Source organism: Coenobita brevimanus, chromosome 72 (genome assembly GCF_032717465.1).
Source record: "Coenobita brevimanus isolate Jiangsu-jjx chromosome 72, ASM3271746v2, whole genome shotgun sequence".
NCBI classification, from domain to species: Eukaryota; Metazoa; Arthropoda; class Malacostraca; order Decapoda; family Coenobitidae; genus Coenobita; species Coenobita brevimanus.
Window position 1 is genome coordinate 3,422,006 of NC_137025.1, and position 14,415 is coordinate 3,436,420.

General features: G+C 40.3%; 1 protein-coding gene across 2 annotated transcripts; it reads left to right on the top strand.

Moving 5' to 3' along the window:
• The first annotated feature begins 307 nt into the window (after positions 1 to 307).
• LOC145407143 (ninjurin-1-like) lies at positions 308 to 13,889 on the top strand. Of its 2 annotated transcripts, XM_080278162.1 has the most exons (5): positions 308 to 393; positions 6,038 to 6,227; positions 10,793 to 10,981; positions 11,539 to 11,783; positions 13,777 to 13,889. In XM_080278162.1, the coding sequence occupies exons 1-4, from the start codon at positions 311 to 313 to the stop codon at positions 11,767 to 11,769; spliced, it is 693 nt and encodes a 230-aa protein (XP_080134288.1). In that variant the 5' UTR covers positions 308 to 310; the 3' UTR covers positions 11,770 to 11,783; positions 13,777 to 13,889. The 2 variants fall into 2 exon arrangements, with proteins under 2 accessions (XP_080134288.1, XP_080134287.1); XM_080278161.1 differs by lacking the exon at positions 13,777 to 13,889 and having other exon boundaries at positions 11,539 to 11,824.
• The last annotated feature ends 526 nt before the right edge of the window (positions 13,890 to 14,415 follow it).

The following is a 14,415-nucleotide window of genomic DNA, read 5'->3' on the forward strand; positions in this document are numbered from 1 at the left end:
TACCTAACTGACCCAACCTGGCTGTAATGACCACAGAAAGAGACAAATTGTTGCAAAAATTGTGATCCAGCCTCTCAGAAATGAACAGTCAGCATAATTGTTTTATAGGTTTAACCCTTTGTTTACAGTCGACCCTTAAGCTATCAATCTTTTATTCTGGCCAATAATGCCGGACAGTTTTATTCAGCTCAGGATTTACCATTGCCACTGTAATATCAAAGTCTGATATGCTGTTTTGATGTGATGCACAAAGACCCTGAATATGCCTAGAAATGGCCATTATAAACTGTTACTTCGTCCTAGGTTGTTAATGCCAAGGGAACTGCGACATCGGGGGACAATGGAACTGGCACCTGTTGCTGACATTAGGGAAACAGAGGCCGAGGACTTTGGGTGAGTACCATGCCAGGGTCTAGGCTATCAGGTTACTATGATACTTAGTACTGGATATACCATTAATGATATCCTTTTTTCATAATCTTTAAGATGATGGATTTCTGTGATGTCATATTACAGTAGTTGTGGTGGCTTTATAACTGAGCATACTGCACAGTGGGATTTCAGATACCCAGGATAACACCTGTCCTATTCTGTAATGCTGCAGTGGTTGAATGGTTAGCATTGCTGACTGAAGCTACCAGTCCGTTAGCACCAGGGTTCGAATCTTGGTGTGAGCAGTTGGCAACACTCAACTCAGGTGTCCATCCACCCTTTGAGAGTTGGTAGGTAAAATGAGTACCTAGGGTAACACTGGGGGGAAGGTAACTGTAGTAACCTGGATGATGCAGTAGTCTTATATCTGTGACATTTTATGTATTAGAGTTTATGCATGTATCCCCTATAATAAGGATCCCTGTTTGTTTACAAGCAATAAAAGGCGAAAACGCCGGGCTGTCAACTGGGCAAGACTGTTTCCTTGACCCTCCTCTTTAGTCATTAAAATATTACATTTGGCGACGAGGATGGGATCCTGCTGTGCACCACTTGCTCCCGTGAATATATAGGTCGTGTTCTACTATAATATTGGTGACTGGGAAGGAGTGTTAGAGTGCAGAGACGAGTACACAAGGAAGGCAGCCATGGCAGAGAAACCTACTAGCTACATTGGACGTCTTGGGCCCTATGACGAGACTCAGGAAGATTTTGGCTCTTACTGTGACCGGATGGAGTTGTTCTTCATAGCTAACGGACTTACATCCAACGAGGAGCCTGTAATTAACCAGAAGAAGGCAATTTTCTTGACCGAGGTAGGCGCCCCTGTGTACAGTATCTTGTCCAATTTGCTAGCGCCCACAAAACCCAAGGATACGTCACTGGAGGTCATAATGAAAATCCTGAAGAAACACTATGATCCAGCTCCACTAGAGATTGCTGCAAGCTTTAAGTTTGGTTCCAGGAACAGAGAGAAAAGTGAGAGTGTGAGTGAGTATATAGTAGCCCTAAAAAAATTATCAATTAACTGTAATTTTGGCACGTTTTTAGACAGAGCACTAAGAGATAGATTTGTTGTTGGACTTAACTGTGAAAAGATACAGAACAAATTACTCAATACAGAAAACTTATCTTTTGACAAGGCATGTCAGTTGTCCTTGGCAATGGAGGCTGCTGAAAGAAATACTAAGGAATTTGTGAAGGAAGATATGCAGAGTGTGGGAAGGGTTTGTAATATACCAATGGAGTTATGTATTTCAGGAGAAGTGTGTAGTTGGGTAGTGAGATCAAGAAAATGCTCTGAAGGCCCCCAAAAGAGTGAGAGTAGAAGCACACCTGATGTTAAATGTAGGTAGATGTCATGGTTCACACTATTCATCAAGCTGCAGGATGAAGAATGTAAGGTGTTATAAGTGCAAAAGGGTAGGGCCATATTGCAACAGCTTGTCGTAGTGTGGACACCAGAGGTAAAGGTAAGGTCCAAAATGTGAACTGTGAAAGTGACTCTGATAGCAATGAGGCCAAAGTGAAGTCATTATATGCAACACAGGTAAGAAATCCAAAGTTTAAATATACAGCTGACCTGGATATTAATGGAAAGACAGTAAATATGGAAGTTGACACAGCTGCAGACCTGTCAGTAATGAGTCAAGATATTTGCAAGAAAACGTTTGGCCCAGTGAAGCTGGAAAAGGCAAATGTTATGCTGAGAACGTACACAGGAGAAGCACTGGAACTATTGGGACAATTTATGTGTGATGTAAGCCACAATGACCAGCAAGAGAAATTACCGATGATCGTTGTCAAAGATGAAGGAAGGCCTACGCTCTTGGGGAAAAACTGGCTTAGTAAACTAAAGCTGGACTGGCAGAAAATCTTTGATGTACACAAAGTAACTGTAGATGCGGGTGGTGAGGTACAGTCACTTTTAGACAAGTATTCTGATTTGTTCAAGGATTCCTATGAAGGAATTAAGCATCACAAAGCTCATATCACAGTGTCTGAAGATGCTAGACCAGTGTTCTGTAAAGCTAGATCAGTGCCGTATGCTCTCAAAGGCGCTGTGGAAAAGGAATTGGAGAAATTGGAGAAAAATAAAGTAATAGAAAAAGTAGACAAAAGTGACTGGGCTTCCCCACTGGTAATTGTCCCAAAGGCGGACAAGTCTGTTAGGTTGTGCGGGCACTACAAAATTACGGTCAACCAAGCTGTAACTGATGAACAGTATCCTCTCCCAACCTCACAAGACCTGTTTGCAACTTTGTCTGGGGGTAAGGTTTTTTCAAAGTTAGACATGTCCCATGCCTATGCACAGGTGAATGTAGATGATGAGAGCCAGAAGTATCTTACAATCAACACGCACAAGGGTCTTTACAAGTACCTGAAGTTACCGTACGGAATAAAGTCATCACCAAAGATTTTTCAGAAAATAATAGACTCTGTACTTGTTGGTATCGAAGGTGTCTTATGTCAGCAGGATGATTTACTGATTGTAAGCAGAAACATTTCTGATCATTTAGCAACTCTGGAGAGGGTCTTCAGTAGGTTGAGCTAGTACAATATAAGTCTTAATCAAAAGAAGTGTAAATTCTGGGTCAGGGAGGTTACCTATCTTGGTCATAAGGTAAATGAAGAAGGCACTGAGCCACTAAAAGATAAAATAAAGAATATCACAGATATGCCACCTCCAAACAATGTTAGTGAACTAAGGGCCTTCCTTGGGATGGTCCAGTATTATGCAAAGTTTTTGAGTGATCTCTCAACCACATTAGCCCCTCTGCATGAGTTGCTGAAGAAGAACATTAGATGGCATTGGTCAGCTACCGCACAGAAATCATTTGAAGAGTGCAAAAAGAAACTCACAAGTGCAAAATTATTGGTGCACTATGACAATGAAAAAACTCTGAAACTTGCATGTGATGCCTCTAGCATAGGTTTAGGTGCTGTGATCAGTCACATTATGGATGATGGATCGGAACGTCCAGTTGCATTTGCTTCCAGACGTCTAACAAAGAGTGAGAAAAATTATTCTCAGATTGAAAAGGAGGCTCTGTCAATTGTGTTTGGTGTTAAAAAATTTAATCAATATCTCTATGGACGAAGATTCACTCTTGTGACTGATCACAAACCTTTACTTTCCATCCTTGGACCAAAATCACAAGTTCCAGCCCTAGCTGCTGCAAGAATGCAAAGATGGGCTATACTATTATCAGGTTATGACTATGAATTAGAATTTAGATGTTCAAAGGAACACTCAAATGCCGATGCTTTGTCTAGGTTGCCATGTGCAGAGGTTGGAGATACTAAAGAAACTAGTGATGAGTCAGAAATATATACTGTAATGTTAGTTGATGATGAATTCCCTATAACAGCAAACTTAATTGCTGAAGCTACAAAGAAGGACAAAATTCTGGCACAAGTTATACGGTATACCCAGTTTGGATGGTGTAATGAAAGGGAAGTGACTGATGAACTCAAACCATATTATTCTAGACAGTTAGAGTTATCTGTTCAGCAAGGGTGCCTCTTATGGGGTTTGAGAGTTATAATACCTAAAACCTACCAGACTTTCATGTTGAAAGAACTTCATGCTGAACATCCAGGTGTCTGTTCCATGAAGGCTCTGGGAAGGAGTTTCATTTGGTGGCCAAAGATGGATGAGGCCATTGAACAAGTTGTTAGGCAATGTTCAGTGTGTCAAAAGGCACGAAACTTGCCCCCTAAAGCTCCTCTCAACCCCTGGGGTTGGCCTGCACGCCCCGTTTCAGCGTGTACATTTGGATTTTTGTGAAAAGGGTAGTGACAAATTTTTGGTATTAGTGGACAGCTACTCAAAGTGGATTGATGTAAAACCCATGCACAGTACCACAGCGCAGAGCACCATGGATGAACTCAGACTTATTTTTGCAGAGCATGGGCTACCTGAAATGCTAGTATCAGACAATGGCCCACCGTTCCAGTCAGCTGAATTCAAAAATTTTACAAAACTTAATGGCATCAAACATGTACTGGTACCTTCTTACCATCCATCTTCAAATGGGGCAGCTGAACGTACTGTGCGTGTGGTTAAAGAAGCTTTGCTCAAACAAGTCATTGAAGGGTGTAAACACAAGACTATCAAACACAGGCTAGCCAGGTTCCTGCTGAAGTACCGAACCACCCCACATAGCACAACCAATTGTACGCCTGCAGAGTTAATGGTTAAAAGACAGCTGAGAACAAGGCTGAGTATGGTCATACCTAGCCTGGCCGAAAATGTTGCTAAAAAGCAAATCAGACAGAAGTATTATCATGATGGGAACAACAACAAGAGTGAAAGAACATTCTCAGCTGGAGATATAGTAAGAGTAAAAAACAATGCTGCACAGAGGGACAGTACAGAAAAATGGCTCAGTGGAGTGGTTGAAAAGGTGCTCGGTTGCAGGACGCTAATTGTGAGAGTTGGTGATATACTGAAGAAGGTTCACATAGATCACGTGATCAAAGCCAATGACTCTCCGGATCTCAGTAGCGAACCTGCCGAAATAACTATCAGTGACCCACACCCAGATACTGACAGTGTTGATCATGAATCAATGAACAATGCAAGTGAGGCAGATATGGGAGTGGATGGGAGTTTGCCTAGTAAGCTGCAGCTCACAAGCTGCTTCGGATTAATTACCTGGAAAAGACGAGACTCCCTTAAAGACCAGATATGGTAGGATCATAAAGCCTGTGAATAGACTTGATTTGTAAGCGGTCACTAAAAAAAAAAAAAAAAAAAAAAAAAAAAATAAAATTGTAAAGGTACAGTATTAATTTTTGCATAAGGTATTATTTTTAACTGTCATAAAGGAACTTTCTTAATACAGTACTCTATAATCCATGCAGTCGCAAGATACTCATTTTTTTTTTAGGGGGAAGCAGTGTGACATTTTATGTATTAGAGTTTATGCATGTATCCCCTATAATAAGGATCCCTGTTTGTTTACAAGCAATAAAAGGCGAAAACGCCGGGCTGTCAACTGGGCAAGACTGTTTCCTTGACCCTCCTCTTTAGTCATTAAAATATTACAATATCCAAGGATATGGGATGGTTAAAGCCACTGTCACATGGGAACACTGTATGCTTTGTGCAGAAGAGAATGGACATCCAAAAGCACCATTCCCTATCACATGATGTGCATCAACAACCACCATCTTTATCAAGTTTACCCCATGCGGCTGGCCACAACTGAGGTCACTTGTCTCAATTTCCTGGCAGACGACTTGTTTATCAACAGTACCCTAACAGTGGATAAGAACCAACTAATAACTTTTGCAATGGGAATTGGAGTCCTTACTGTGCAGGAAGAGGAAGAAGCTTCTGCAAGAAGCCATTTAAGTTGCATTACCCTAAAGGTTGGCTTACAACTCTAAAAAATAAAGCAGAAAGCATAACGAAAAGGAGCAGAGGTGATAATATGAACGCGAATAATGAGAATGAAAGATACATATCTGCCCCAAACTCAAACAAGGTTTCCAAAATGAGTGACTACTTGTCACCCAGGTTGTGGGAGTGGCCCATTTCTATCGAGTAAAAACAATCAACTGGCTTTTGCTGAAGTAATACCTTGCTTATCCACAGCCCTGGCAATGATGTCCGACCCAGAGGAGGAGATGAGGGAATTGATGATGGATTTGACACGGTCCCATCCCCCACACCCCCAGCCAATGGAGGGCCCCGTCGCTCCCCCTTCCCCCGCTCCCCATCCCCTGTTCCAGACCCCGGGCGAGGGGGCTACATCCCGGTACCCACTGGAGGCGTTGGTGGGACTGTTAGTGTCACCCGTTGGTCAGCTGTGGCATGCAGGGCAGTGTTATGCATGGCTCAGCCACATTTCACCATTGCACATTGATTCCTTGGAAAATTGTTAGTCTAAAGCAGCACACCATAAACTGAAAAGTTCTTGAATGTATAATGCTATAATCAGATGAAGTGACAAAACTAATTTTTTTTTTTTTTTCAGTAATTAAAATTCTCTAATGCCATATGTCACAGTCACTTTGGCCTCGGTAATCACACACAACCTAATATTAAATGCTCGTTGTTTTACTGTTTTACTTATTGTTTTAACAAAGCTGTTTGTTTAGATTTATTCTTATATGTAGTGCAAAATCTTACCATATTTCATGAGAAGTGCTGCACAGAATTGCTCTGCCTTAATATAATCACCTAATGACTAATGCACTTAACAGCAGTTGCTTTTGACCTAACTAATTCAAAAGAAAGCTTTTTGCTCAGTGCCTTGACTAACTTCATGTGTTTTTTTCAAGTGTCTGACATTTTTAATGTTTCCAACTCTGGGCTTAGGCTTCACAGCCTGTCCCCAAGGTTTAGTAGTCCTCTTGTGTCCATGCACCTCCACGTGTCACCACTTTGGCTCTAACACCCACTGTCCATATTGAATATATGCTAGGGCTGTCTCATACAGGACTGGAGAATTGGAATTAGCAGAGGTGTTTTTATGACATGTCAATGGGTTTTATGGGTGATCAGTAAAGCCTGCTTTTATTAAATTCAGATCCTTAAACTGTTCCCTGCCCCAGCCTGGATTCAAACCTGGGTCCATTAGGACTGCAGGCCACCTCTCTGCTGATAAGTATTGCTGTAATTGCCATTCAGTTGAACTAAAGAGTTTCTGAATTCCATTATTCCTGCCATAGTCTATATTGAACTGCCAGTTAAGTTGAGATGTTGATGTTTAAAGTTTAAGTTTGTTCAGTTTGGCATATACAGACATAGTGGCACACCAGCCATGCTTAAAACCAACCAAGGGTAACCCAATAAGGCCTCTGTGGCATATTTCTAGTGGGGTCTTTCCCAGCAGGGCAGCTACCAGGATGGGGCGCTGTCTTTCGACCCTGTGGTCTCAAGTCAGGTACTCTACCACTGAGCCACTTTCTGGTGTATTAACCCCCTCCGGGCTCATTGCCTCGTATGAGGCAATATGCAGGCCACCCCTGGCCGTGCTGATCACCTCATATGAGGCAATGGGTCTTGGCGCCATAATTTCAAGCATAAGGAAACGTCTGTGGTTTTCAAGGGAACGTTGAGTCTCCCTGTTCACCATCAGAATTGTTGCCAAGCCCTGACACACCGCAGTTGCCAAATACCACATAGTATTTAGTAATTCAGATATGCAGGCCACCCCTGGCCGCGCTGATCGCCTCGTATGAGGCGATGGGGTCTTGGCACCATGATTTCAGAGGAATGGTCAGTGGTTTCCATGGGAACGTTGAGTCTCCCTCCATACCATCAGAGCTGTTACCAATCGCTGCCACATTGCAGTTGCCAAATACAGTACCACATATTTAGTAATTCAGTTCTCGTTTGTGGCCCAGCAATGGCAGATTCACACCCGTGTACCTCCCACGGTGCTGGCAACTTATTTTCGCCCTCACACCCACCGAAGAGACATAAATTACTAAAAGATGAGGGTGATGAAGAGTTTGAGCTCAGAAGCACTTGATCTGATGACAGAAGTTCAATTATAAATGCATACCGAGCACAAAAAAGTTAGTGTGTACTCTTAATAGTGTAATATGTTATTACATGCATATACAGTATTACCTTCAGCAAACACAATAAAGGCAGGAGAATAAAAATGTGATTCTGAGATAAGCTGAAGCTTGTATACAGTGGTACTGTGGTTTGTTATTGTGCAAAACATGTGATCTTATTTGTACTGAAAGTTTACAAATGGCAGTATCCCTTTTTTCATTAATGTTTTTGTGATGAAATAGATGGAAGGTGAATGTCTGAGCTGCAGTTAACTAAATTTTACTATAACAGTAATTTGTAAGCTATGAAAGTCTCACTGTAATGCAAGAAGAGCCTGAAAGCATATCACAGCCACCAACTGGTAGACATCAGCAGCCTGCCTGTTGATAATTTAGACCAAAGTGTTGTATTAGCTACTTCATGTGTTAGAGCAGGTGGATATTTGAATGATTGGTTCAGGATCCTTTTTGGAGTGTGATGGGTGTACATGATGTCCTTATGGCTGATCAGTACAGTATGCCATATAAATGTTTGAGATTATACGTGAGGATGAAGCAGGAGTACTAGAAAGGGGAATGAAGCTGGTAATGAATGGTGAGTAATAAAGTGTGGTATTTCAAATTTGATAAATAAAAATGATGTGCTGCTGAATGCTGATAGTAAATGTGATCCTTGCATACTACCAGAGTTTTGGGAGTATCTGTGAACAGTGAGGTCTGTACATGAAAATAGAGAAGTTTAATGTTTTAGTATGATAATGCTGGGAAATGGAGAGGGATTTGAACTGATCAAAAATTTTAAGTAACTTGGATCAGTGATGAAGAAATACATTGCAGTAGCCTTGTATATTATAGTTTACGAGATGCTTTTTTTTTTTTTTTTTTAAACCCCCTCTTATAATGCCTTCTAAAACCACACTGCACTCTGTTAGTTAAGACCGGTGACTGGGGTAAAGTTTGGGGTGTAGGGTAAGTTTTTACTGTATGTGTGATTAATCAGCTACCAGTAAATGTATTACTTCACAAAAGCTTCATTCCATCTGTAAACAGTTGTCTTTCCAGGTCTCCTAGTCTTTTCTCACTCAAGACTGTACCCTGTCAGAGTCAGGCTCATTCAGCTACCCTCTCAGAAAGTGCAAAAATCTGTATTTGTAGTGTCCATTTGCTGCTTTTATAAAATAGCATTGTTTGTTCTGGAATAAAATATTTTTTATATAATTTCTTCATTAATCATTGCCAAAGATAATAGAGTATTCTTATGCCATAATCCAAATGAATTTGTTTACCATTTCCTCTGCATCTAGATAATGAAAAATTTACACCTACCAGTACATGCTGATTGATGGAAAAGTTTGCCTTTTCTATGTGGGAGGCATTAGTGATGGTGATAATGAGCTCATTTAATTGATTTTATGTCCCTGATTGATGAAATATTGTTACTTAAGGACAGATGTAAAGCTGTACCACACAACTGCCTTCAGCAGGTGAAATATGTTGAAGGTGTGCATGCCTGATGGCACAGGCGGTGACATTGTCAGTTTTTAGACAAGTGGGCACTAGTTCAAATGGTAACAGTTGGTTTTTTCATTTATGGAAAAATGGCATTTTGTAAAAGTGAAATTTATGTTATTTGATTCAGTGTTTCCTCTTGATTTTTGACAGGTTTCTTATGATTAGGGAGACTTTCATGTTGAAATTGGGTTAAGTTAGGTTAAATATTACCTGGAATTGTGCACTTTTTTTTTTTTTTTTTTATTACACAATTATTTATTAAATTTGGGTGCATCTAATGCATGGGAGAGTCTTGTAAGCCACAAAATGCAGTAAATGTGTGAAGAAAGTGGAGAGTAGAATGGTTAAAGAAAGAGCAGTGGCTGGTGCTATGAAGGCCTTGGTATGAAATGGAGGTGTGAATGTAGAATATGCAAGGAGATTGCATGAGTTTGAAGCAGTATGAGTGAGAGCAGAGGAACTAGATATCTTAAAATATGTATTTGGGTTCCATAGGTTTAGCAGGATGAGAAACATAAAGATTTAATGAAAGGTGTTAAGTAATGAAATCTGTTGGAGAGTAGAAGAGAGAGTGCCTGGTTGGTATAGTTGTATAGAGAGAGTGGATATTAGAAGTGTGGTTTAAATTGTATTTGTGAGTGTGAAGGTTGGAGAAATTGTGAAAGGGTAAGTAAGGTGGTTGAATATGGGAAGTGGATGTATTGGAAGGCAAGTTGGGGAAGGAAAAGAACAGACTGAACGGATGGATGAAGTATGTCTGGAGATGCACAGAACAAGGCTTACACCCTTTTTTAACCTTGACACCATGCGCTCTCTCTCTCTCTCTCTCTCTCCAATAATGGTTTGTTTATAAAGCAGTGTCAGGAGTTACAGAAGGCTTGAATGTGAATTTGTGGATGTGTGGCTCATTTCACTGGCCATTCTGTTAATGCTTTTTCCCACTTTTTTGCGCTCCTTTTCCTGTTTCAGGATTCTACCTACCCCAATTATTAATGGGATATAGGGTTTATATTACAGTTTTTATTTAGTATATTGTGTAATATTGATGATAAAGTATACTCGATCAGGGTACAGAACAGTGTACTATTGTGATCAAAAGTTCACTGACTATCCCCAGGCAGAATTGTGTTGCACCATCCATATCTCATTCTTACCCAACATACAGGGAATATCCTTCCTTTTCATATGTTTTCATTGTGTACTTCATTGCTACCACATGAAAATATGTTTTTAAACATGTTACCATTAATTGTCGCTGCTGGCATAGAAATGTCATCTGATTTTTTTTTATTGTGATAGTCCTTGATGCATCTCCCACTTTTCACAGGGCAAGAGGCCACTGGATGTAAATTTGTATGCAACTAAAAAGACCATGGCACAAGGGATGATGGACTTGGCTTTGCTAACTGCCAATGCCAACCAGCTGCGGTATGTCATAGAAGCTGGAAGGTTTGGTACTCTGGGTGCCAAATACTACATCAGCATGACACTCATCTCACTCAGCATTATCATGCAGGTTAGACAAGCTGCAGGATTTATTATGCTTGAATCCACTTTAAATATTCTTCTTTTTTGCTGATCTTCCTTTTAAATATGTACCATAAATAAATTTAGATAAATAGATCATGTCCTACACTGGGCGTAGATATGATAGTCCAGTTCTTGAGACACAACAGTCTTACTTTCCGTACATCTTCACTTACTTTCCGTACATCTTCACTTGTCACTTCTTCAGAGCTAATGTGCACCATCCATACTTTAAACATACTAGGGCTGTCTCATGTTCTGTCTCATGTTGGACTGCTGTGATGGTATTAGACTTGTCACTCATTGTAGAGTCACCTAAAGGCATTATTACATTGAGTGTGTTAGGTAATGGGCATACCCACTTTATGAAGAAATTTTATCTGCCATCCACAATTTATTTACAATAATAATTTTCATTATAGGTACAAGAATGTTGACTTAGTTTGTTTGTGTTTAAAGAACACCACATAATAGATGATGGAGTGCCATATGGTGAGCTATTTTCAGTAAGACATCATTTGTAATTATTATTTTTTTTTTCCCCAGTTGGTAATTGGCATTGGCCTCATCATCCTGGGTCGATACAATGTGACCCGAGAGGGACACGCTCAGAAGGCAGAGAGCCTCAACAACTGGGTGGTACTGGGTGTGTTTGTCATCACTGTTATCAATGTCTTCATCTCATCTTTCGCCATCGAGCCCATGGAAGGTGTTGACCCAGTGCTCCTTAGATCAGTTATGGCTGGAACTGTTACTGAGCGAATTGAGAGTCACTAGCATGAGGATTTGTTGTAAGTTATGGGAATTGTGTGGGTAGGATGTATTGTTAAAGAGAAAGAAGCTGAGAACTAGCATTATAAACAAATGTCACCTTGTGACAGTTAAGTACATAATTTTTTAATGCCCAAGTTATAGTTAATGTACCGTAATTGAGTCACTAGCATAAATATTTGTTGTAAGTTATGGGAATGGTGTTTGATAGAGAAAGAAGCTCAGAACTAGCATTTTAAACCAGTGTCACTTTGCTACACTTGTCCATAAGTTACAGTTAGCCATTTTATTGCAAGCATAGTTTTTTGATTGTCTACCCTCTCAGAATGAGTAACTGAGGATTACAGAACTTCACCTCCCTCTTCCATGTATCTACATCCTAATATCCTGAGGTCAGAGCAGAAGAGGAAATTCGTGATTATGGTACCAGTAGTACTATATACTGAATAAGCCAAGAATTTTTAAGGATTTGATGACAAGTGAATGGTGGTGTGATCCTTTTCATTGGGTATTCTTTTAGTGGTCCTCATACAGTTGTGTTTTCCTTTTCATGTTTAAGGATCTCACCAACTCCATTTACAAATGGAGATAAGGATTATTCACCTTCATTGACAACCTCTGTCACCTTTGCATCTTCAGCCACAACCTCTCATCTCTGCACCTTCATTCACAGTCTGCCAGTCCTGCATCTTCATTCACAACCTCTGTCATCTATGCACCTTCATTCATAGTCTCTGAAAGTTTTGCACCATCATTCATAATTCATGTAGCAGCTGTGGCTCAGTGGGTTAGAGCACTCTGCTCTGGCCGAAGGGTTGGAGGTTCGAGTCCACCTAAGGGTCACTGGTGGATATCAGGAAGGGCATCCGGTCATAAAATGCTACAAGCTCCAAACCTAAGTCCTCTACCCAGGGGCAATGCTTTAGCCCTTATCGAAAAAATGGGTACGCAGCATAAAGCTAAAAAAAGAAAGAAAGAAAAAAAATAATCAGTCTTTCTGCATCTTCATTCACAACCTCTGTCATCTCAACACTTTCATTCACAACTTCTTGTCACCTCTGCATTTTTTTCACACTGTCTTTTACTTTCATCCACCTCCTCACATACAATAATTTGTCCTGTGGTAGCTAAAGTTTGTTGTGAAGCTAAGATCATGCCACACAGGTGTCATGAATGTGAGTGTGTATTTACACTGATAATGCATCACAAACTGTTGGACATTGCACAAGAGGCTAAAACACCAGATTTGAAGCATTTTTTATATGAATTTCACATGGGAAGTCTAAAATGATCTCTCCTCCCTCCCCTCTTCCTGCCAAACATACAGACCCTGAGCTAGGCTGCTCAGTTCAGATGTTTATAGCTAGGGGACTTCCATAAGATTAGTATTAGTAGAGTAACTCAGGTCTGTTTGACCAAGCAGACCCATCAACCACAGGCAATCAATAATTCCTGCAGGACTATCCTGTGCAGTGAACTGATGCTCCCCTGTGGCAAACAGCACCTTGTCACAGTGAGGCATTGGGAAGAGTGTGGAGGTTTGGTTCCTGGATGGATACCACATTGCACCTGTCCACCCAGTTAACAGGGGCACCATAGTAGGCTCTGCATCACCCCATTATTTGGTTATATATTACCCTTCATTGTTGTAAATGGTTTCCTGGGTTACAGGAATCCATTCAATATGTCACTCAGTGTAGAACCACGTGAAGTGGAAGGAAGAGTAATAAAAAATGAGGAGAAGGATGGGAGAAATATGAAGAGAGGAGGGCAGACACAGCAAAAGAATGATTAGGGTGAAGAAAGAAATAGGCAGCATTACATCATGAGTGGATGATTGTCGCCATCACCTCCGACCTGTCCGTGCATAAATGTACGTGATAAACAGGATTAGGATGATGAGAATGTTGGTTCACTTGTCATGGTCTTGTATATGTGATTAATGAAAGTTATTTTTGTAATATAAAAATAGTTCATAAGGCACTGACCAACTGATTTTGCTCTAATTTGCAGAAGGGCTGAGTGAGGTGGATTGCAGACAGCACTGGAGTCAGCTCAAAGGTTCAAGGAAGCAGATGTTCATCTGGTCTTTCAGGGCTAATGACCCATCTGTATTTATCTCATCCATCCAGCATATATAGTATGAAATGCATTAGTGCCTTTATATTTTGTTTTATGAGTGATATATATATATGTATTTTTGTAGTACATATTTTGTAATACATTATACAGTAATACATTATATATTTTGTTACATTAATGTGACAGTCATCATATATATATTTTCTTTTTAAGAAAAGAAACAGAGATTATGCATTTCGGGCAGAGTTAGCTAGTGTGCATCTACATTGTATATGTATTATACTTTATAATGAATAAATGGCTACTTAATCTCTTATTGTACAGTGGTCCCTGGAGTAATAATCCTAACTGATACAGGCAGGTTGTGGTGTTACAAATATATTGGAAAACATTCATAAAGACTTAAGGTAATTGCTTCTGGCCTCTTCTCCAAAGTCACCCTTTTTTCTCCTATACACACCTTGGCAACACAAATGCTATAAAAATCTACAGCGCGCGCGCGCACACGCACACACACACACACACACACACACACACACACACACACACACACACACACACACACACACA